We start from the raw sequence: 25635 nt of genomic DNA, 5'->3' as shown, positions 1-25635 counted from the left end.
TATGAATCTTACACTGAATAACTTTTTGTTAATATTTTACACAGATAACAAAAATAAAGATAGATTATTTACTTTGTAAACGATTTAAAAAAAACGTAACTTTGAAATTTGATGTATGTCCAAAAGTTGCGATCTTTAAAATGCTATTATTTGAGAACTAAGTATATGATGTTTTTGTTTTAAAGGTATTTATCGATCCTCAGAATCAATTTTTAATTGTTTAAAAGTGTTTTCATAAGCTTTTATGCAGTATCTTAGAAGAAAAATGATTTTTCTTAAACATACATGTGAGATGTCCAAATGGCGTTACGATCTTGATGCCGATAATTCTGTCCGTTTATTCATAATTTTTGATGATCCACTGTCTTCTAACCTCAATAAAAAAGGTTATTATAATGTTATCTTTTTTAATCCATTGGTATTTTGCATAATTAATACGTTACACTTGAACAATGCATAAATTACAGTAGCAACATGGCTTTCTATGATCGAACGAAAGCCATTTTGCGCTAACATCGCCAAGCAAACTTCCGCTGGCGACATTAGCGACAACACAGTATACGATACGCTAAAGGTTACCAGAGGGGAATTCCAGTCTGACAAATGTAGTTTATCGTCAGCTGTACCACTTTTGGCGACTTTATCACCTGCGCTAGCATTTTTTTTTTTTTTCCCGCTTTTATTATTTTAGAATTCTTTTTCTCTTCTGTCTTTTGGAAACATAATTTAACGATCTCCAAATAGAAATACGAATTTCTTTCTTCAATAATTTTTTTAGACATCATTTTAATTCTTATGACATTAGAAAAAATATTCATTATTAAAACTGATGTCACTTTTTACAATTGTATTATTTTTAATTTGAAGCTTTTTTTTAACTTTGCATCAATTTCTTCAAAATCATTCCAAAACTTTATTAAATGTAAGGAGCAGCATGTATAGCCATTCAAGTATTTCATTAATATCCTCTTTATTATTAAATTGCAAAATTTAAAAAGTAATAAATAAAATTTTCATTGGAAAAGTTAAAAATCAGATTAACAATTGTCAAAAATGATGAAACTTACGTTATGATGATGTCCAAAATCCGTTACCTACAGGAAAGCAATGTCCAAAATCTGTTACCTACAGATTGCTGATTTAATTTGCTAATTAACAATTTTTACAAATACCTGCTGTCTTTTCATGTTCATATATTGTGTTCTAGGTATGCATACTATAGAATAAAATCAAAATTGATGTCAAATTCGAAAATTTTTGAAATTGCTCAAAGTTAACTTTTTTGTTCCCACCTTTTGAGAACTGCCCCCATATTATTCTTAAAAGGATTTGTTCTTCTATCATGCTTTACAGCTGTGCACAACATATTTTTGGTAACTAGAAATCCCTCCCTCGCTACCCCTAAAATCCATGTTTCTATCAGTGTTTCTTCTGCTGTTGTTAAAACTGTGCAAGGCCCCATTCTGCAATTTTCTGAAACTGTTCCCATCAACTTACAAATAAGAGCAACTTGAGGAACATGCAAAAGAGTGCAGCTGCTTTTTTGCTCATTCCCTCATTCCGAACTGCATCGATTGCTTTCACCGTTGTATCTCCTGGATACTGAAATAGAACTTTCTTCGTAACTTTTCTCATTGCGCACTGCTGTAATACAGAATAATAGTATTGAAGAAGGTGTTGATTTATTATATAAAATTATAATCCACATTTAAACACTTCATCAAAAATTGTATCGTTGAAAACTGAAAAATAAATTCCAGTGTTTTTCCTGTAGTATAGTAGCCCCACCCTCCTGCTTTATATTAAGGTAAAATATAAGAAATGTTACATTATATAGGATGTTTGATTATGGAATTATGTACCTACATTATAAACACAAAATTAGGCCTATAAAATTTGCATTCTATATTATCCAAACATATAGTTTTCTGAAAGCTCACATCCCTAAAATAAAATAATTTAAAAAACTTAATACTGGCTTCTTGTTTCCAATAATACTTAACTTAATAATAACTTGCAAGAAATTGTAGTGTTTTTTTTTTCTCTAATTTTATACTTTTTGGGGCTCTTAAGTTTTATGGCCTTGAATCTATGTTTTAATTTTACTTTCCATAGATTTTACCCACTTACTTTTTTCCAGATTCCTCAATTAGTTCCTTTTTTTTATTTACATATTTGAAATTTCAGTTCTATTGAATAAAAATGTGGATGTCCACTATTAAAATTCTGCATCTTCAAAAAAATAATCTGTGTGTGTAAAAACATTGCAAATAGAATTCTGTAATGTATATTTTTAAAGCAATAAAGTTTATTGCTTTAAAAATATACATTACAGAATTCTATTTGCAATGTTTTTACAAAAATGAGTCATTTTTTAAAATTAAATTAAAATCCTTTTTTACAGGAGAATGTAGAAGATTGTCGCTATCTTCAATTTTGTACTTTGTGCCATGGATATAAAGCTCCTAGAGCTCATCATTGTCGTAAATGCAAAAGGTATGTGTTTATTTGTATGTCTCTATCCCAGGGGTTTGAAATAGAGCGCGGGATTGCGCGAAACGCGCACAAAATCGGTAAATCCCACGCAATCCAAAGGTCCATGCGGGATTTCCCTTTGTAAATTCTTAAACTCGAAAACGAACTCTATATCGGAAAAGCGAAGAAAAGAAAAAAAATTTCAACATCCATTTTTATTTTGGAAAGATGAAAAAAATTTAATAAAGCGTCCGTCAATTCAAAGCAATTCGAGTTACATCGACGAATTCCGATTCGCTGGCATCAACCGATTCCGATCCGCCGACATTAACCGAGCGAGCTCGACAGAAAAAAAGTCTTTGTGCAGTAGAAATATTATTCTAAACAATGGGGACCGAACCCCATTTGGATAATTAGATCTAGAAAATGGTCTACTTAAAAAAATAATTGAGTGTATGTGTATGTTACTTAGTTGTAAAATATTTTATTAAAAATGAGGTAATAAAATAAAATTGCAAAATTACTGAATAATTATTTGAAAATGGGGTTGATATTACACTAAAAAAAATTTTAATTTAAAAATGAATAAATAGAAAAATGAAATAAAAATGAATTATAAAAAAATTCTCAACAAATTTTCAGAACTTATAAAAATTCTTCCCCAAATTCAAAAAAACCCCCTGGAATCTGAAGTTAAGGGGGACATTCCCCCCCCCCAGAAATTGAACCCTATTTCAAACCCTGCTTTATCCTAAGGGGGGGGGGGTTGACCCTGCCCCCTTACTGGGTTTGATGGACTGTGCATAATGTAAAATATTATAGAAATTTTCAGAAAGGAAAGTTTTATATATTTCAAACTCATAGATAAATTTTAGGTGTGTCTGCTCCCCCTCTCCCCGATCCCTACTCTTATTTCAATTCTGCTCGTAAAGTGTACAGGACTGCAGAGAGCCAAAGCAAACTCCTTGTCAGTTTGATCGGCGGGTCTCCCCTACCCAAACATATAAAACTTATACTACTCCAATTCCAAGGCCCCTAGTTTCAGACTAGATCGACATGGCCTCTCGTTGGCTCCTGCGAATATATACAGTAAGTATGTTTGAACTAATAGCGAGTTGTTTTTTTTCTGACTTGTTCCCATCTTCTAATGTTAAGTACATTTCAGGTGTGTTATGAAGATGGATCACCACTGCCCATGGATCAATAACTGTTGTGGGCACTTGAACCATGCCAAATTCACATTGTTCTTAATATCTGCTGTCTGTGGTTGTGTGCAGTCCTCAGTTTTACTTTTCTTGGGCTTGTATAGAGCTTTTCGAGTGGTAAATATATGTTTTTTTGATTTCTATTTACATGCAGCTAAAAAATCTTGAATAATTTTACAAGAAAAATTAATTCATTTTTTTTTTAATTTAAAGCAATTTTGAATTTGTGTTGCCTGTGTGACCTCTTTGTATGGTGAAAAATCCTTCAATGTAGAGAAAATTAAGAGATCAATTTCTGAATTTTGCCTATAACCACTAAATGTATTCAAATATGAAAACATGATTCAGTATATCCCCGATTTAACAGTTTTCATGGGACTGGAGAAAGTTATTGCTATATCAAGGATATCGTTAAATCGAGAAGCATCAACATTCAATGCAGTCAGACCGGACCAGTAAAATGTATTATTGAGGAAAACCAATTAAGGAAATCCTTTAGTCGAAGTTATACTGTATAAAGAAAAGTTAAGTTACTTCAATCACCTCTATGTTACCTGTGTGACAAGGGACAATATTTTCGAGTGACTTGACCTGTTTTAAATCAAAATAAGGTGCAGCACACCAAATAGAAATTTACTTTCTTCATTTCTCTGCCAGAATTATTTGTAAATGTTCTGGTCTATGACCTCGATTTTTGGAACGCTTACTATGTTTGGAAAAATTCTCTTTCTCTAGTCAATGATTTTTCTAACACTCTTTTTTTTCGTGATATTTAGAAGCAGTTTTTGTAATTTGCTTCTACGGTTTCGTTTTCTCCCACTCTTTTTGTTTCTAGGCTTCTGATTGGTCTCTTCTCCTTGCTGTGCACCACAGTGGGGGGGGGGGACATGCAGTATGTTGATTGGCTGGTTGTCATCTCCTGTCGTGAATTCCTATTCATTGACTTGTTTAGTATAAATACCGGTGACCATCTAGTTGACGTTCAGCCCTCCCACAACTTTCTGGTTGTGTGCTGAGTTTTTTGCACTGATGAAGAGGTTCCATTGTTGCCTTGAAATAGCTATATGCTTTATTTTTGTGTTAATTTGTGCTTTATTTACGTTTTTTTTTTTTTTTTTCAATTCAATCATATTGTAGCACAAAACTTATTTGATCTTTTTCATCTGACACTGGTTTGCTTTACAACAGCATTTTTTAAAATAAAGATCAAACAAAATCCAAATATGAAATTAAAAACTCATATGGATCTATTTTAAGCCATAACCTAGTTAAAACAATTGTACAAAGGTTTGAAATTTACTGAGAATAATAAAGAAAACAAAGTTGTTAAAACTAAAATGAAAGAATTTCACAGCACTAAAAATGCAGTTAACTTTTGAAAAAAAAAATACTGTTTTATTTTGCTCTATTCTGTAAATGATAACAATTTTCGAACATTAAATATTTTAAACAACTTAAATATTGATGAGAAAATTTCAATTTCACATTAAGAATAATAATAAACTGTTAAAAGTTTACTTGTATAAGTTTTAAAACTATATCATGTAACTAACAAACAACTAATAACTTTAGATGTAACTAAATATCTTTAAATCTTAAATATTATGATCAGTATTCTTAACTTATTACTATTTGAAATTCAAGAAATGAATTAAAAAATGACTTAACCAAATAAATCAAGCACTTTAAAAGCTTTCTAAACCACTAAGTAATTCAGTAAGTTACCGCCCTATAGCCAAGGCTAAGGTAGAAATACATGAAATACACCGCCAGCCCCAGTCAATTTCAGCCGAGGACTGCAGTTTCGTGCTTATTATCACAAATCAGCCCGGCATAGGAAGTGACTCAGCTGGAGGTGAAACCAAAGCAATGGTTTGGTTCCGAAGTTGAACTGAACCATTGCTTTTGTCACTCGTCTGGTCAGCGCTAATTCTGTATTTTCTACCAGTTTGTTTGGCACTCTTGGCTTCCTTAAGAGGTTTTCCACCTCCAGCTCAGTCACTTCCTATGCCGGGCTGATGAGTGCTAATAAGCATAAAACTGCATTCCTCAGCTAGAATTGACTGAGCTGGCGGTGTATTTCACTAAAGTAATTACTGTCACCTGGAACTGCTTATGAAGAGGGTACAGAGGTGACAAAATAGTTATTTTTTGGCCCAACAGGGGAAAACATTTTTCATTAATTTAATGTAACTATTCATAGCTTATAAATGTATGCTATTACACTTTCTGCAAACCATTTTTTAAAACTTCTTTTCAATTTTTTGGAAGATGGTGACATTGAATAAAGTCACACGTGAAGTTTTCAAGATAAAACAAGACTCACAGACCCTTAAAGATGTTTTGTTTTTCTGCAGAGAAGAATGTTCTTTGTATTCTGGAAGTTATTTTTTAGCCAACTAGCGCCGCCTATAGAACTTTATCACCCTTTTTTCTACTTGGCGTACTATTAACACAAAACCTGGGAACACATACAAAATGATGTTTTTGAAATGTATTTAAATAAGTTGAAGAGAATTGCTATGGCACATTCAAGTAGACAGTTATGCTATATCATAATGCATATGTATTTATTTTTGTGACCCTTTCATAACACAATAAATTTGTTCAAAAGTTGACAGATGTGTGTTGAGGACAAGGGATAGAAATTACATTTCGCCTATATTTTATTTTTAAAAAATAAAATTTAAACACAAAATGTGGCTGATTCATATCGTTAGTACTTTTTGTGAGTATTTGAAATAAAATAGGTCATTAAATGTTGAAAATAAATTTTTAGTTGAAAGATATAGCATTAGGAAACACAAGTTAATGAATTGAGAAAGTCGCCCATTTATGTTTAAAAAAAAAGGCATTTGGTTTGATTCCCTGTAATAATGTACGATCTAGTGTTGCTGCTGAAACCTTTGTTTTCTTTTCAAACATTTAGTAGTAAAACATGATTCAACCAACTACTTATATTGCTATTCACGATAATAATTATTTTTATTTGCTTTAGGTCCATTGAATAGCTACCACCATATCTCCAATGAGTAGTCTAGAATTTTTTTTACAATCCTCTGATTTTCCTTCTCCTTCCTCCTCAATAGCGACATCCGATCTCCCAAGAATATGACCCTCCTCTCACAAAAGATGAAGAGTTCCTAAAAATTTCAATGTTAGACTGCCATCCTTTCCAGAAAGTTAAGGTTTACAAGAATATCATATACACAATTTAGAATATAAGCCCTTATTAGAAATGTTTCATTCCTATACCATAGTATCGCAAGGGTTTTCTTGTAAAATATTTACATGTTTCAAATTTTCAATATGTTTGGCAAAAAAAAATAAATCTATATTTGATGATGTAGTTAGTGAACATGCAATTTCACTAAATGAATAAGTTACGAAAAAAAAAAATAAAACAGAAAAATTACAAAGTTTATTTCATGCAAAAAGAGTAAGCGTTAATATAACATGACACAATCATTTGATTTATTTCTTATTTCAAAAGTTAAAGAAAATTCTAATTAAAATTGCTCATCTTCTCTACACTTAGTGTGCTATTATTCATCTTAGTAAATCTTTAATGTGATTTGAATCATGCATTTTGCATTGCAATCGGCTTATCTTTATCTAATATTATAAAATAGTTACTAACATGAAATTAACTAAAATTATATGTTTTCATAGTGTTTAAAATATCAAGCATTTTTTAAAGTGCAGGGGCCATTCCAGTATTTTTATCTTACTATCTATTTTTGTGAATATATTTAAAGGTCATCCTATTTTTGCGAATATATTTAATCGTCATCCTACTTTTGTGAATATATTTAATCTTATATTAATGAACAATATTCACTGTCCTTTTTTTTTTAAAACAGTAAAAATTAAGCTACTTAATTTGAACAAAAAAACCATGCCATATTTATACTATTAATACGTAAAAGAACTTATGTTGTCAACAAGAATTATAAATTATTAAAAATATGAAAAAAGACTAATACTCAACAAAAAGAATGTAGAATCAACATACCTGAGAGAAATGTGAAGACTATTTTTCCTCCTTTCATAATTGCAAACAACTTTAAATTCTAATCAATAGAAATGATGAAAGAAGTGTTCTAGTTTGTTCTTGTAATTTTTTTTTCAATTTTGCACCACTGAATAGCTTGGAAAGGACTGTACTTTTCAAACGAGACAATTGAAAGAATAAAAATGTAGGTAAAATTAATCCAAACCCTCATTGAAATGCCCTAAAATGAGTCCTTCTCAAATTAAAAAAAAAAAAAAATCCACAAAAGGGCCATTCGATGGTGCAGAAGGCAAACAAGTTCCTGAGCTATTTAAATGAGTTGGATAAAAAAAATTGGTTCATAAGGCCATGGAACTAGATTTTTTTTTCATTCTTTTTTAATGGTCTAGCCTTTTTTTTTTTAAATTCAAATGATAAATAAAATTAATGTATGAAAAAAATTAATCATGATAAAACTGAGAGATCAATTTTTTAATGTGTCAACAGTCAACCTAAAAATAATCAGACTTGTAGCAATTAAAAAAAAAACTTCTCACATATGCACAATTTTTCAAGCCATGAACAATTAATTTTATTTAAAAGAGTATCAAATCAGCAAAGTTCTGCAAATTTATTACTATGGTATGGCCCAAAAAGAATGGAAAAGAAGAAAAACTTTAAAAAATAATCCTGCAATTTTCAGAACATTTAAGAATATTAAGTATTAGAGCAGTTTGCTCATGAGAAGGTATGCGACTACCTTCGGAGCACTTTTTTTGAAAAATTCAAATATTCACAGAAATATGCATGTTTTTAGTTGAAATGGAGCATAAAACAATGAAATGTAGCTCAATTTGCATACAATTTTTTAGAAAAGTTCAGAATTTGGGTGATTTTTAGTAATTTTTTAGCGATAATTTGCATTTACCCCCTACAATATTTTTTAATGAATATATTGCAATAATTTTTATACAGTACATGCATTACATACTTGTTTCTGTTTTGTACTAAAAGAATTGTATTATTTACCAAAAGTACTGAAATATAGTAATATTTATACAAAAATCCATTTTTATTATTGTATTAAACTTGTTTTTCTGAAGAAAATAACTATAAAATGAAAACATATATACACACAATGAAGATTTTAGTTTGAAACACAGCTAGGAGGATGTAAAGCATTGTGACAAAATTTATGTCAAAAATTTAAAAACTTTTTGAGTTATGGCAATTATAGTAAAGCAAAATAACGAAAAATACGATTTCTCAGAAAGCGAGTTTAAACATTTAAAAGCAAAACAAAAAAGTTTCTACCAAGTTTAGAGCCTTAAAATTCTCCATACTTGTAGGTTACACCCTCTTTAGCCTCATTTTTTGTTAATTTTGCCTTTTTCCTAGCCTTTTGTTTTTTTCTGGCCAACTTTGTTTCAGGTAGTGACTGGCGTCTTGACACCTGAACTCGTACTTTGTCGAATTCTAAGTAATGTTTCATCATTGATGAATTTACTTCTACACCTAAAAGTTCAAAAACTGGAAACAGTCCCGACCAGCCTGAGTTAAATAATAGAACAGCAATACGAGCTCCTAAAATTAATGTTTTTTGCTCGACAAAAGTGTCTTTCAGCAAAATGCTCCACAACACATTGTTGAACGACTCATTATTGTTTTAGGTCAAGCCATGTAGGCATTTCTTTAGGAGTTTTTGATCACACAGTTCAAGATATGTAGGCTTAATGACCTTAATTACTGAGGCAGGGAGACCCAATGATTTGTCCGACAATTGTTTTTGTGCTCCACTGTGCTCTGAACGTTTAAATTTACACCAGCTCTCTGGCCCGTTTGGACATTGCCCATGCATTGGCTTCTCCTTGCTTGAGCAGCAGTGAAAGAAAGCAGCAATCACTGCTTCTTGCATACTCTTGAGATTACCTACGTTGGACCTAATTGCTATTCCGTAATAGTTTTGTAATTTATCAATAATTTTATCTGTCAATTTCCCCCTTCCACCCAGTCCAGCAGTCTTCTTTTTCAATTTTCTTAGCCGAGAACCAACTCGTTTCTGCACATGTCCTATGCACTCTAGCTTTGTCACGGAGTTGGAACCATAAACGTGTTCTACCTTCGAAAATGCCTTCGAGTCCCCGTCGCCGTAGTATTCGGTATATTGTAGCCCACGTTCCACCACAGATCGTGTAAAAATCCTCAAAGCTCCGACAGCTTCCATATTTCCTGACGATCCTTTATAATTACAGCATTCATGATTATCGCTTTCCGCATTAGTTTCACAATACCTGCAGTACTGTGTCATGACCTCAATGTCTAAGATTTTTCCGGTGTCGATCGAGATTGCTGAGACACAACCATTGAGCGACATGTAGCCCCTTCGTTGCCATGTGCCATCCACTGACACTCCACAAGATTCAACTTTTTTACGCTTACGTACTTCTTCAGAAGCAGCTTGCATATTTTTTTCCGAAGCAAGTTCCACAGCCTCTAAGAGTTTCAATTTGTGCTTTCGAAATGTTTCTTTTGAAACATATGGCAACTTTAAAGTGAATAGTAATTTCTTACCAGCTGCAAATCCCTTGCCAATCAACCTTAACCCCAGCACTAGTAAGGTATTTAAGGTGGATTTTTTAGTTTCTTTGATGTTCAATGCAAATCCAGTGACAAATCCGCAGACACATGTTACACTAAAGTTAGAGTTCAGTCCTTCCTTAGAGTCTTCGCTCAACTTTAACCCCGTCACCAAACATTCTGGGCAGCAAAGAATTGAAAACATGTGAAACAAAATTTGAATATCGATAATTCTGTTTCCTTGCAGAGTACTTTGGTTTTCATCTGCAACATCACAAATATTTAATTTCAACGAACTTGCAGTTTCGGGCTGATGTGGCAGCATTGTAGCATTTGATTTTTTTGCACTTGCAAGTGTGTGTAGATTGCCGTGAAAAACACGTTTTTTGGCTTTTTTAGACCTTGCCTTTTTCATTTTGACACTATTTAAAAGTTAAACCAGCTCCAAAGCAGCAAGAATAATAAAAATTAGAAATTTAAAAACAGCGATAAGATCAAACAACGTTGTCGAAAAGCGAATGTAAACAAAACACACTTTGCATAGCGTTGCCGTTCTGTTTCATGTTATATAGTCTTAAAATATTTAGTAAAGAGATACTTAAACTCCTATAGTACAAAACCAACTAAATCTGTGAATTTATTTACATCTCTGGAATACAGGAATGTTGCCACTCAGGCATAACTAATAACACGTAACATCCTTCCCTTTTTACAGAACTTTCAAACAGTTATTTTCCCCCTCAAAATAAAATCACAACACAATATTATACTAGAATCAAAAAATTTTTTAAAACGTCACAAAAGTTCTCTCTTCAAAATTAAAGAAATAAACTTAAAAAATCACTAAGCAGAATAAGGTAAATTAAATTCTGAGAGAGAGAAAAAAATTAAAGAAAAGTAGCAGTTCTAGTCTATGTATCTTGATGGCAATTTCACAACGCGTCCTGATTTTGTTTTATATTCTGTATTGTCTCTTTTTGAATCAGTACCCATTTTTTGTAGTAAAGATGGTATACAAGTTTTATTTTTTGTATTTATATTTTCTGTTGGTACACTTTCTGGTATCTGCTTGGTTGGCGTATTTGGTATTGGTGTCTCGAATTTTTTTTTCGTGTGTGTTGTTTTGGGTATTCCTCGAATAAACCTTCTATTTCTGACATATTTTTGTCCATTATCCGTGGTGACCTATAATCTTCTAGGTGTTAAAGTCTTTGTAACCACAGCTTTCTTCCAGGTATCATTTTTCTTTTGAGGCTGCATGTACACTATATCTCCATACTGAAATTCAGGCAGAACAGATTTCTTGTAATCAGCTTCAGACTTCCTCTGTCTTAGATCTTCTTTACGATGAGTAATTTCAGGATAGGAATTGAAAGATGGCTTAAATAAATTATTTGTAGTGGGTACTAGAGTCCTTGTCCTTTTTCCAAGAAGTAACTGTGCTGGACTTTTTGAAATGTTTTCAATTGGAGTATTCCTATAATTCAATAGACCTAAGTAGGGATCTTCTTTTGCAAAGAGACTCCTTTTCATAATCCTCTTCACAATTTTTACGGCAGATTCAACTTGACCATTTGATTTACTATTGTATGGACTGGTCTGCTTGTGTTTAATATCCCAAGCTTCACAAAATTTGTCAAATTCAGAAGATTTCAGCTGTGAATCATTTCCAGTTTCAACTATTTCTGGTATACCATATCTTGCAAAATGATGTTTGACTTTTCCTATAACAGTTGTTGATGTCGTGTCTGGTAGATAATCCACTTCTATAAATTGACTAAAATAGTCCACAGTAACTAAGTAATTTCTATCTCGTAAAACAAATAAATCAATTCCAACTTTCTGAAAAGGTCTTTCTGCTACTTCATGCCACTTTATTGCTTCTTGAGGTCTACGATCACTATATGATAAGCATGTATGGCATCCACTTATGAATTGTCTAATTTCAGATGACATACCAGGCCAAAAAATAAGCTCTCTTGCTCTTCTTAAGCATGAATTAATACCTTGGTGTCCTAGATGAATTTTGTCTTTCATTTCTCTTCTCATCGCTTTTGGAATTACTATTCTTTCTCCTCTTACTACAACACCTTCTTGAATTCCAATTTCATCTCTATAGTCAAAATAATTTCTTATATTTGGAGGAACATCAATTTTGTCCTCTGGCCATCCTTTTGTAATCATTTCTTTTAAAGCGAGAATTTCTTCATCTTTATTTGATTCATCTTGTATTTTCTCTAAACAGGTTCCTTTAATTGGCAGAGTGTGAACACTGCAAACTATATCAATTTTCTTATTGTCCTGTTCTGTTGTATTCAGTGGCGCCCTAGACAAAGTATCTGACACAAGGCTTTGTGTTCCGGGCTTGTAGACTAAATCAAAATTGTAACGTTGAGCTCTAAGTAACATACTCTGCAAGCGCTTCGGTGCCTTGTGTAAGGGTTTCTTTCTAATAGCTTCTAAAGGTTTGTGGTCATTGTATACAGTTATTTTTCTTCCATATACATAATGGTGAAATTTTTCTAAACTCCATATAACAGCTAACATTTCTTTTTCAATTTGAGCATAGTTACGCTCCGCAGCATTTAGTGTTCTACTTGCATAGGCAATTGTACCCGAGTCTTGCATTAATACTGCACCAAGCCCAAATTGGCTTGCATGACATTCTACTTGAACAGGTTTTGTAAAATCAAAAATTTTCAAAGTTGGTGCTTCTGTGAGTAGACTCTTCAGCTTCATTAGGGCTGCATCTTGTTTCTCTGTCCAATTCCATGGAATATCATTCTTTAAAAGAGTATACAATGGTTCACTAATAGTAGCATAATCTTTTAGAAACTTCATCTGATAATTACACATTCCCAAGAATCGTTTCAATTCTTCTTTATTATTAGGCTTTTTAAGATCAATAATTGCTTGAATTTTCTTTACATCAGGTTTCACGCCTTCTTTGGAGATTTTGTGACCCATAAAAATAATTTCATCACATTGCAGTTCCATTTTTTCCTTATTGAGCTTCACATTCAGATCTTTGCATCTCTGTAGAAAAAGTTGTACATTTTCATCATGTTCTTTTCTGTCTTTTCCAAAAATTACTACATCATCAGCAATATTGATGAGTCCAGGAAGACCTTCAAATGACTGTTTCATCTTAATTTGGAAAATTTCCGAAGCTACATTCAAGCCAAAAGGCAAGCGCAGAAAACAATATCGTCCAAAAATAGTTTGGAATGTTGTTAGTATACTTGATGCTTCATCAAGAGAAATGTGCCAGTAGCCATTCTGCAAATCAAATTTGCTAAAAACTGTAGTACCATTTAATTCATGTAGCACTTCTTCTAAACTAGGCATAATATATCTTGGTCTTTTAAGAGCTTTATTCAATTCAAGCGGATTTAAACAAATTCTCAACTTACCGTTTGGTTTTTCTACACAGACAATGTTACTAGTCCAAGAAGTTGGTTCAGTTATTTTCCGGATAATTCCTTTTTCTTCAAGTTGGTCCAGTTCCTTTTTAAGTTTATCTCGCAAAGCAATAGGCACTCTGTGTACAGGCATAGTAGAAGGTGAGATATTAGGGTCAGTCTGTAGATGAACAATACCAGGCAAGTCTCCAATTCCTTCAGAAAATATATTATTATAATCAGTTATGTTTACTATGTTTACAGACTGGAATTCTTTCTCTTGGATCGTAATCAATTTCATAGCTTGAATAGCCTTCAACCCTAGAAGTGGTTGTATATGTTCCTTGTCAACAATAGTAAACTCAATATTATACCTTTTGTTGTTCTTCGGATTGATTACATGTTCACGATGAACTCCAACTGGTTCTAAAGTACTACCGTTCCACATCTTTAGAACTTTATGACATGGATCTATGCCAGTAGCATAATGTTTGGGCAAAATATTTACTGTAGCTCCAGTGTCTACCTGAAAAGTTACTTCTTTTCCATTAATTAACATCAGACATTTTATGTCTTTACCTTTGTCTTCAACTTTATTCACCCATTCTTCACTCTCGTGATCTGAATCTAAATGATGAATACTTTCTTTCTTCATTTTGAATGATGATACACATTTTTTTGCAAAATGGTTCTTCTTTTTACATTTCGAACATGTTTTTTCCCCAAGCTGGACAAAGTTCTTTCACAAATTTATGCTTTTTACCACAAAACTTACATGATTTTTCTTGTTTCTCGCTTTCAAAAAACTTTTTAGCTTCAAATTTTTTGTTTTGCTGAATTTTGTTCACTATTTCTGGATGAAATTCTTTTCGTTTACTTTGTGCATATTCTGCAGCTCTGCAAGTATCGATGCATTTCTCTAAGGTTAATGTTCTTTCTCTCAAAAGTAGTTCTTGTAACTGGGAGTCCTTTAAACCTAAAATAATTCTATCTCGAAGTAAAGAATCAATACAGTCTTCACAATAATTGCAAGTTTTGATTAACACTCTTATGGCAGATAAAAATTCATCAAATGTTTCACCATCTCCTTGTTTTCTATTATTGAACATAAATCATTAATTTCACCGACTACATATTCATCGAACTTGTCAATTATTTCTTCAGTTGTTCTTGCTTCATCATCTGTCGAAAACGAAAAACCATTGTATCTTTGTAATGCAGCGTCACCCAGTGTATGTAATAATAGCGCTACTTGATACTTCATAGTCTGCTTTTCTAAATTGGTAAGAATCGCATAATTCATCCATTTTTGCTTGAACAACTTCCATCTTGTGCATAGATCACTATCGAACAACAACGGTTCAGGAGCTTTGATAATAGGCTTAGCAGCGTCCGTGCTCATTGCGGCTAATTAGAATTTCGATCTAAGTAACTTCTTCAAAGTTATTTAAGAGAATAATAATTTACTTATTTTTCCCGCTGCCACCATGTTTCATGTTATATAGTCTTAAAATATTTAGTAAAGAGATACTTAAACTCCTATAGTACAAAACCAACTAAATCTGTGAATTTATTTACATCTCTGGAATACAGGAATGTTGCCACTCAGGCATAACTAATAACACGTAACACGTTCAGAATTCAAATTTTATCAAATAAATAGTTGCCATACTAAAATAAAAGAGTTAAAAATAAAAGTGGGAAGCTTGAATGTTTATGTAGTAAATCATTTGGCATTTATTAATGAAAAAAAGTTGTGATACAGCGGCGGAAATTCATTGTTTACGTTTCTATGACTCTTTAAACGCCCACTTCCGGTCAGCGAAAATCAACTTCCGGTTTACTATTTCTGCTATAACTTCGCTTCTAGTAAGCGTAGAATGAAAACTAAAACGGTTTTGGAATCCTAAATATATTGTCTATCAAAGGAAAAAATTCGAAAATTTTGAAAAAACTGACGATTTTAGGGTAGTCGCATACCTTAATTTTTCTGGACCATTCAGTATGATATTCAAATCCCAGTTGAATGATTTTTGCGAAAGACTACTCCTTTGTTTTGTGCATATCAAATTCATTCTTGAAAACAATCTTTCTACACATGCTGTAGAAGAGGGAATGATCACATATAGGGTTAGCAACTTCATCATATTTGGAAATTGGTCCCAAATAGTTGATTTTTTCTCCAAAATAGATAATAAATCTGAAGGCGTCATTTTTTTCCAAGGATTAGATTTGCCTTTTCTTTTTCATTTTTTCTTATAAGTAGCTTTGCATTCTCCATATTTTCAATGGAAAAAGTCAGCCTAGCTTCTTCTATCTCTATTTCAAAGCTCTTCAATTCCTTTTTTGCTACTATTTCATCAATAAATGGTGCTGATTCTGATACTTGCCCTTGGAATTCAGCAATTTGCTTCTGTCCATAGTAAGAAATTAGATCAACCCATTTCTTTTCCATCAATTCTTTATGAAATAAATCATCGTTAGGTCCTTCTGTGAAAACATCGAACGACAATAACGGTGATCCATCATTTATTTTAAATGCTTCCCTGACTTCTTTTTTAAAATCTTCAAAAAATGGATTAATAAAAGTTTCCTTAAAGTCTAAAAGAACATCATCTGCGATGGAAGACTTCTGAGTTTTTCGCAGTTTGCGACTTAAGATTGTTCTTTCTTCTGCAAAAAGCAAAAACTCTGCTGTTACTGAAGAAAGTTGCTTTCTGCAAGTTGTTACAGAGATCCTCTGTCTCCTTTACAATTGTTTCAACTTTGCTTTGGATGCAGCTGAAGTTTATTCTGTCTTTTTTGGAGCCATAAATTTAATTTATCCACAATGCTTAAAAGATCAGCCAAAAACAAAATCTTCAAAAAGACATCCGAGCACAACAACTGTTCTCTGACCCCTTTAACTTCGGGTTCTTTATTTTTCTCGAATGTAGCATCAAGAGTTTCAACTATCTCTTTATACCTTGGTGCTACTCTCTGACAGGCATGTCCATGTGATAACCATCTGGTTGTCGATACTTTCAACATTTTCAAGGATTCCAAGTTGTGAACATTCTCATGGATGTTTTTTAATATGTGATATTTTTGCGGATTGTAGTGGAACATTTTCCACAATGAAATCAACAGAACATCCATACACTTCAAAATAGAATATTTTTTTAACAAATGTGTAAATATAAGAGCTAAATGATGGTTCCGACAATTAATGTAAATACAATGGGGTGAATATTGCCTTATTCGACGCTGTAAACCAGATATTTCACCACTCAAGACATTAGCGCCATCTAAAGAAATAAACAGACACTTATTTAGGTCAATCCCTTTTGCGACCATAAACTGCTCAATTTTCTGCATAATATTGAAAGCAGTTGTTTCAGATAAAGCTAGAACTCCAAGGCATATTTCTCTAACCTTTTAAACGCCATAATTCAAATTTTTAATTTTTACTTTTAATTTTTTGCTTAAATGTCTCAATTTACCTCTAGTATAGCTAACCTAAACATGTTTTGGCGGAAAAAAATTTCTAAATAGGAATTTCAGGATGTTCCCATTTGGGAACATCGGCGTTTGGAATGAAGTAAACGGGAGGATTGATCTTGAAACTTTATTACTTCGAAATGGATGAAAAAAATATGAATATTTTTGTTTATTTTACATACTATTGTACTTTTCTCTTCTGAATGACACTTTTTCTTCCTTATTGTCCATGGTATATTGGCGGAAGCGAGATCAGCGGAGTCTCGTTTCACATTCAATGCCCGTTTTCGCACGTTCTTCTGACAAACCGTACAATGTCTCTGAGTGAAGGGGACAAGATAATGGTTATCTGTTTCTAAATTCAGAACAGGAAGATGTGATTTAGGTTCAGGTCTGCATGACACCTTCACTGAGAGTTAATATGATATCAGCTAGATGTTGCATATAATCCAGAGGAAGTATTTTGAAAAATAACTGCAGAAGATTCATTGCCTGAAGCTCGGGGAGTTTTTCAGCTAATTTTTCGAGTTTTTTTCCCGGAAGATTTTCTTCAAACTTAGCATATTTTTTCCACCTGGGATAGGGTTCTTGTTTCCGCTTCTTTGCTTTTGGAGTTGAGCATGAGGTTGTGTTTCCCTTTTGATATCCTGAATTGTGAAGCTGATCATCTGAACTATTTGAACCTGTATCTTCTTCGCTAAGCATCAAGTCAACATGACCGCAGACATCTTTAGGATAAACTTCATTTAAGGCTTCATCGTTTATGTGTTCTTCATCACTCAGACTCGCGTGTTTATCAGGTAGCAAAATACAAAGTTCATGCTCGTGTTCGTCGTCAAGTTCGCTGTCGGATAAGTTGTGGAAATAATCTAACGCAGCTTCTAACGTTTAAAACTTGCGAGGCATCTCTAGATTGCTGTTTATACGGAATGATAGTTCAAAAACACTAAATAGATTAAAACTACATTATTCTGAGTCTAAAAACAAAATCTTTGGTACGTATGAGACTCGCTAAAAGAAACAGAACGCACGTGAGCCGAGTAATGAAATGAAATGATGAAATGAGACTGGTCAAAGTTCATAAAAGGTCCTTATCTTTATCTACCCGTCAGTCACGAGATACATTTCAAAAGTGTGAAACACATACAATTCTTAGAAAGTAAGTAGGCTAGAAAACAAGAATTCCAACCCTGAAAACGCGATTTACTTATAATAGAGAGAATGCATGAAGGCGAGTGTGAAGGTCATATTTACAATAGAATAGTGGTGTGAAGTGCAAGCTGATTGATAAAAAAGGTATGTTCATGAATGAAAGAACCGAACATGCGTATTCAACACAAAACAAATCTTCCACAACAAAATATTTGAAATAAAGAGGAATCACACTCAAATTCCGCGATTGACGAAAATCCCCCCTCAAATACTATACTCTAAACGCCGATGTTCCCAAATGGGAACGTGTCGGTTCTTATGGAAATAACTCACAAGAATTAATAATTGGAAATATTTTGTTAAGTTAAAATAAAATATATGTCCTCTGGCTACTAAATAACGCTAATAAAATATTTCTTACATCTTTTTCTTTAAAAGCAGAGTCAGAAAAACTTAGACAAATTCTAAGTTCAGAAATTCAGTAAATTTGACTTTAATTTCAAGATAAAGGTTAAACGTACTTTAAAAATTAAGAACACCTAAAATAAATTCATACTGTTATGTGTCATTTCAGAAAATATGACAAGTCTAAACAAATAATTAGGTTACTAAAAAAATTCACAAAAAAAATGTTCCCATTTGGGAACATCGGCAGGTAAAAGGTTAATTTCACCTTTTGGAATTTTGAATTTGGCAATTAAGGCCAACTGCTCTCTCTGAGCTTTGTCTTTGCTCTCATCTGCAAATAATGCATATGCATCACAATCTTTTAACATTGCTAGTGAACATTCTTCAACATATTCTGATATACAACCTAATAAATTCTGTACAGAAAAACAAGAAAGGTAAGTTGTATTTTTTGCACATGTATCTAAGTGTAACTTTATGTCTGCATCTCCCAGATCACAGCCCAAAAATCTAATTACACTTTCAAAATTATCCGAAACGGCCCATTACTTGTGTACCATAAAATGAATTGCTCTAATAAATTTTGTCATTAGTACAGCATTTTGCTCTTGTTTTTTTTCTTTTTCTTTGCACTCTTTTTCTTTTAAATTCTGAAAAACAGACACCTTAGAAACTTTCGTCGAACTCACTGAATTTTGGTGCATTCTACTTTCTTCGTGGGATTTTATAGATCGAGTAGGATGCCCTTTGAAATTTACACCAACTGTTGTCCAAGGTTCTTTCTTTGCAGAAATAACGGAGCAAATTTTGCACAAAAATCCTTCAGCTAAAGGGCTATAATATACCCAACTTTTACTTTTCTCATATTTTAAGACATTTGTCATAAGTTTCTTCAGAACTGGTTATTTTTTGCTTATTGTACTTTGATCACTTAGGATAGCCGCATCATCAACAACATCATATTCATTGATAGTAGCTGCACATTTTTCTAATATTTGAGTATTAGCCCCATTGTCAGTACTCTCTCTTTCAATATTTTTAAAGGGTCTTGAATTTTCTTCACTTGAAGTAGCATTAATATCATTGTCAATAGACACTCCTTCATTGTTTTCCAAGGGTTTTGAATTCCCTTCACTTGAAGTAGCATTGATAGCAGGGTCAATAGTATCTCCTTCATTAAAGGGTCTTGAATATTCTTCAGTTGAAGCGGCACCAACTAAAGTTACTCCGCCAGCAGAATAGCTGTTATTAAGGCTAGCTGCACTTTCAGCGGTGTCAGTAGCAGGGTTGGCAAAAACCCGGGTTTTTTTAAAAAAGCCCATGGACCCAGGGTTTTTTTGGGTTTTTTTAAATAAAACCCAAAAAAAAAAACCCAACTAAAGCTGGGTTTTTTAAAAGAAATGTGGGTTTTTTTGTCTTTTTTTAGGAAAAAGGTGGGGTACTCGTAGCATATTGTAGCATAAGTATATGGACAAAGCACAAAAATTGTCTTGATAAAAAAAGCTGGAAAATTCAGCGTTTTCTGAAGAAAAGTATAAAAGACGACGAAACCCAAGAATGGTGAAGTTTCAGATTTTTTTAGTTTCCATGATTACCAACAGTTAAGGCAAAGTTACTTCTTGAGTGATAAAATCTATTGTTTATTTGTTTGTTTTTAATTTCGACATTTTTTTTTTGTATTTTACTTTATTGTATTTCATTTTGTTAAGCAAAACTATTGTAAAACCTCAAGTAGTTTAAATCCCTTTTTATTGAATTCCAGCTTAATCAAGACATTTCTTTGAATTTTATGTTGCCTGTTTTTCTATTTCTGTGTACAGAGTAAGAAATTTTAAACTTTTTCGTAAGATAATGAAAATGCTGTACATCCTATTCCGTTTTCTGTCCGACCATTTGTAAAACCTGTTAATTTCTAAAAAATATACCTCGTTTATTCGAGTTTTGTGACGTGTTGGTTTGCAGAAAATAATTCACATGAGAGCCTTTTAGCTAAAGTAGTATCCTTTGTACAATCTGCAAATATTGAGAAAATCTGACGTGACAGGACTTAGTCAAGATAATTTGAGTTCCTTATTGACCAGTTGAAGGAAAAAAGTTAAATATATTTAGTTAAAATCTTTGAAGCATTTTTTAATGCCCTTAAGTTAAGAAATACTATTAAAGTTCAAAATTCATTTGTTATGTCCATTGCCTATTGTGAAGAAGAAATAAAAAAGGAGTTTAAATTGTAAAAATATTTAAATTAATTATTTTTTAAAAAAAATTCTCAGAAATTTTTTTAAAAACCCAAAAGTGGGCTAAATAATGGGTTTTTTTAAATGGGTTTTTTCAAAAAAACCCATTGGGTCCAACCCAATTGGGTCCAATCCGGCCAACCCTGGTCAGTAGAAAAGCTGTGATCAATTGCTGCTGCATTTGTTTTAACTGATTTAGTACTAGCATCTATTTTATCCGTTTGGAAAAAGCTCTTGATTGAAATCGTCTGTTGTCTGTCTTGCGGTCTGAAGCGCTTTATGTAGTAATCTTTATTTCGGGAGCTTCCCGATCCAGTCGCGGGTCGTCCTCTTTTCATAGTTATTACTCAATTGGCAAAAATTTAGTTGAAAAACAAGCTGATATAACTCCGAGTCAAAAATGAAATGCACGTGCTCCCTGGAAGTAAACAATCCAATGATGGACTCTTCGGGTCTCGCTTCATTTCAGTTCGTTCCACCTCTTCTTCAGAAATGATTTCATTTCAACATTGGCTACGTTCGCCGACCTCGACAGGCAGCTACAAGTCGCATGCTAAAGCATTAGAACTGACGTCATTATTTGTCACGTGATCAACCGATCGGTAGCTACCGGTCTATAAACAAACACAAACTTCGCTAAAGCGGAAATGCCACTGGCAATGGAGGGAAAAAAAAGCAACCAAAGGGGAAATACCCGGGAGTAAATGAATTTTCGTCAAAACGCTTTTCTTTCCTTAAATTCCCCAGTTATATTTTTTGAATGTTTGTGAAAGCGCCGATTTTTTTAATAGAATGCCGGTGAGATACCGATTTTTTTACATTAATTTTGTGAAGGTACCGATTTTGCCAAAGGGATTTTTGTGAAGGTACCGATAAACGGTAGTAAAATCGTCCTGTATTGGGCCCTGAAGTGTAACATAATTTAAAATTCTTGAAATCAGTTTGAAAAATTAAAAGAAAAAAAGAAAAGAAAAAACTGATTTAAATAAAAAAAAATTAATTTAATATAAACAAATATTTGTTTATATTTTAAAAGAATGCATGTATTCTTAAATCATCAAGCATTTAAATAAGGTACACCACACATTAACAATTTGGCATTTGCATATTTCCTACCATATTTGCTTGCCCTTACATAAAATAATAGTTTACTAGCTGCGTCGCTTGACTTTGCGTGGTCTACCTCGAAAATAAAAGTTATGTCAAGTGACACGTGTTCAGCAATCAGACTTGAACAGAAAAAAAAATCAAATTTTGCAGCAGATTGCAGAAAAATATCCCCCCCAAAAGGAAGCATTTTAAATCCCCCCGATTGTAGGAAAAGACTCAAAACAAAAACCAGAGTTTTATTTGTTCATATTCGAGAAAAAAAAATAGCAACAGATCTTTCATTGAATGATTTTCTTCACGCTACAAATTTTAAAAAAAGTATTGTTAGGGAAAGTTCAGATGAAGCACTGAATAATAATTTGTATGAAGGAAAGCCTTAGAAAAATGAGGATTTTTTGTTGAAATCTAAGTGTCATAATTAATAGTTTTTAATTCATATCTCCGCCAATTATTATCAGAGGATTACGTTAAATAGCCAAACATAAAGACGGAAAGATTACGAATCCATCGATACCTGGTTCGATGGTCAGTTCACTGTCCTTCAGGAGAAGTAACTTGGACATACATACTTAGTTACATACAAAGTTGCATACATAGGTCCATATGCTCAGTTTTTAATTATATAAGATTAGATAAGCCACACTATATAGGATGCAAATTCTGGGGGGGGGGGGGGTGCAACAATACTGGAAGTTTGGGGATATTCTCCTAGACAAACGGGTTGATCAGGTCCCTCCTTCGAAAAAGATGCCTTAAAAATTCTGATTTTTACTTGATTTCAGAACAGATTTTATAGCACTGTTTACTAGAACAATATGCAAGAACATAAAACATTTTATAAAGTTTTTGACAAAAGTAGATTACAATCATGTTTTTTTGACTTTATTAAAACGATTTTTTCTAAGTAAAAGAAGTTCTAATGATATACCAATAAATACCCAGTTACAGAGTATACAATTTTTCTATAATACAGCATTGAATAATTATTAATTTAAGAAATATTTTATTCAATGTCCAAAATTATTTATGATGTTTTTTTTTCTTCAAATAAATAAAATACTCTTATTCTTAATACTAGAAAATTGCCCATCATGGTATGACAAGTGAAAATTGTTTCTTACGAAGCAATTGCCTGTTTGGTGATATTTTGATAGTTGAAATTTTAACCCTAACTCCTGCGGATTAACCTTAAACTCCAGTAGATAGCATTGAGCTGTTGACCACTTTTTTGTTTCTTCATTCCCCTAAAATGAGTCTTAACAGGTAAAACAGTTTAATTACCGAATCCCGTTCAGCCTTGTCAAAATAAAGCATTTCCCTGCATGTTAAACATTACCAAAACATATTATCATGCTGTGGTGCGAGTTTCATTGTTGAAACTTGCGGGTTACTCGAAATCTCGATCATTGGCTATTATATATATGAGGATGCTGTTAATATTTTTATTGCAACCCTTGTTCAAAAATATGAATTTATTAACATGACTTTGTCTAAAAAAACGTAAAGGAGTATAAAATATTACAAAGCTAAATACAAATACAATTTTTATTACAAATACAAATAAGACAATTCTGCAACAGGGTCTAAGCCTCACTAGACTGGTCCTAGTCAGTTTATTAGTCCACAATGAATATCAGTGGCCCTTTTAAAACTATCTACCCCGTTGCTTATTACAGCCTCTTTGGGTAAGCTGTTCCAAGTGCTCACAATACTACTGAACTAGTAATTTTTCTAACATTCTAATTGTAATAAATTTTAGGATTTACAGAGTCCCCCCCCCCCCCACAATGAATATGTGCTGAAAAGTTATATCACATGTTATTTTGGTTTGTAATAATATTTGTCATTTATGCATAATTTTCATTCAAAGTACTCCATTGAAGTTTTTTTTTACTTTTCAGACATGGTATTTTCTTCATGGAGAACGTACATACATTGTTTACTTGACAATTTATCAGCTTGCCTTTACTGTCTTTAGTTTTGGTCTTGCTCTCGGTGTTGTTCTTGCTGTTGGGGGTTTATTTTATGTTCAGGTAAGCCCTAAATTAAATATAATTTCTTGCTTACTAATTCATAGTACGTTGAAAGTTACACTATATAACAATAAGTAGTAGGATACTTAAAAATTAATATTTTCTCGGTTTTCTTGAAAAATCAGATACTGATTGTTCTGTAACTTTTGGTACAAAATATATGTGCTCCAGCTGTCATTTTCTGATAAAAATCAAATCACCCAGGAATTTAGGGAAGAAGGGGTGAGACGAAACAAATTGGGGGAAAAAATGTTTTTGATCGTTCTTCATCATAGTGGTCAGTCTAGAGGAAAAAGGGGTGGGATGCTTTTCTTTGAAAGATGCATTGTTTATTATAAATACAAATACAAATACAAAAGTGACGACCAGCAACAGGCTCTGGGCCCAGCTAGACTGGTCCTAATATGATGTTACCCCCCTCACCCAAGAGCAATGATGCATCTCTCAAGTATTGAGGTGCCCCCCCCCCCCCACACACACACAAAAAAAAGAACTAACAATTTAAAACACCTTACAAAAATTTTGACAATGTAGTCTGCAACATGATCCCTCCTCTCCACTTTCGATGACCATCACTAACTTCAGTCAATGGCGGATACTAGGGGAAGGTTATGGGGGTCATGTCACCCCCCTCCCCTAAACGGTCGGCTGCAGTATCCATCCTCATTGTGTTCAAACACTTTATGGGCATAAAATGTTAACCATAACAGTATCTTTCAATTCATTAATTTTTTTTTTAAGTGAATATTTGAACTACTACTTTGTTTCTGTTATAAATCAATTACCAAGTTTGTCACCATATTAGACAGAGGTTTTTTTGAACTATAACTCCACGAAGCATACATGCTACATTGTCAACATACAAGTAGGTAACAAGGTGTTGCCAAACTAAGACCACAGTAATTATGTGTTGCCACAAGAGATAATATTTCGTTAAATTATACCACATTCACCCCTCCTCAAAAGTCAGTTAACTAAGTAGCATAGTCATTGAGGTAGACAGGTGATCGTCTCTGTCGACCACGGAAGGAAATGTTCTTTATAGAACGTTTTCCCGAGTCTACAAGGGAACAATCCATGCTGGTTGGCTCAGACTCAGTTGCATCTAAGTTTTCATCTTCACAAGATTTCATATTTCCTAAAGATTCAGGAGCATCTTTGGGTGACACTGCTCCATGTTCAACATGGTGAGGGTTCATGTGTTGTGTGTTGAGTCTACTTGTTGAATCTCTTCTGGGGACCAAATGTCTAATAGAGACACTTGACTCATGTCCATCAGGAAACTTTACATATGAGTAATCGGGGTTAGCATCAATTAGCTCGACTTCATGAACAATTGGATCATATTTGTTCTGCTGCAGATGGTTCCTCATTAGAATAGGGCCAGGCTATGTTAACCATCTAGGTAAAGACTGACCATTAAAAGATCTCCTAGGTTGGGTGAACATGCATTCATGTGGGGTAGAATTTGTAGCAGTGAAAAGCAGTGATGTGCTGACTGAAGCACTTCCTCCCACTGCTTTAGACTTCAAGCTTAAAGTAGTCTTTCATATAATCCCATTATAC

General features: G+C 32.9%; 1 protein-coding gene across 1 annotated transcript in view; it reads left to right on the top strand.

Moving 5' to 3' along the window:
- Window positions 1-25635, top strand: part of LOC129229504 (palmitoyltransferase ZDHHC6-like) — a 62854-nt gene that overhangs the window by 5250 nt on the left and 31969 nt on the right. The window contains exons 2-4 of the mRNA XM_054863822.1: window positions 2405-2496; window positions 3641-3797; window positions 23938-24069. Coding sequence (XP_054719797.1) covers window positions 2405-2496; window positions 3641-3797; window positions 23938-24069 — 381 coding nt within the window. The remainder of the gene's footprint in view (window positions 1-2404; window positions 2497-3640; window positions 3798-23937; window positions 24070-25635) is intronic.

The sequence above is a fragment of the Uloborus diversus genome, chromosome 9, assembly GCF_026930045.1.
Source record: "Uloborus diversus isolate 005 chromosome 9, Udiv.v.3.1, whole genome shotgun sequence".
Lineage (NCBI taxonomy): Eukaryota > Metazoa > Arthropoda > Arachnida > Araneae > Uloboridae > Uloborus > Uloborus diversus.
The sequence above is the reverse complement of the archived record's forward strand: the minus strand, read 5'-3'. Positions and strand labels throughout refer to the sequence as shown.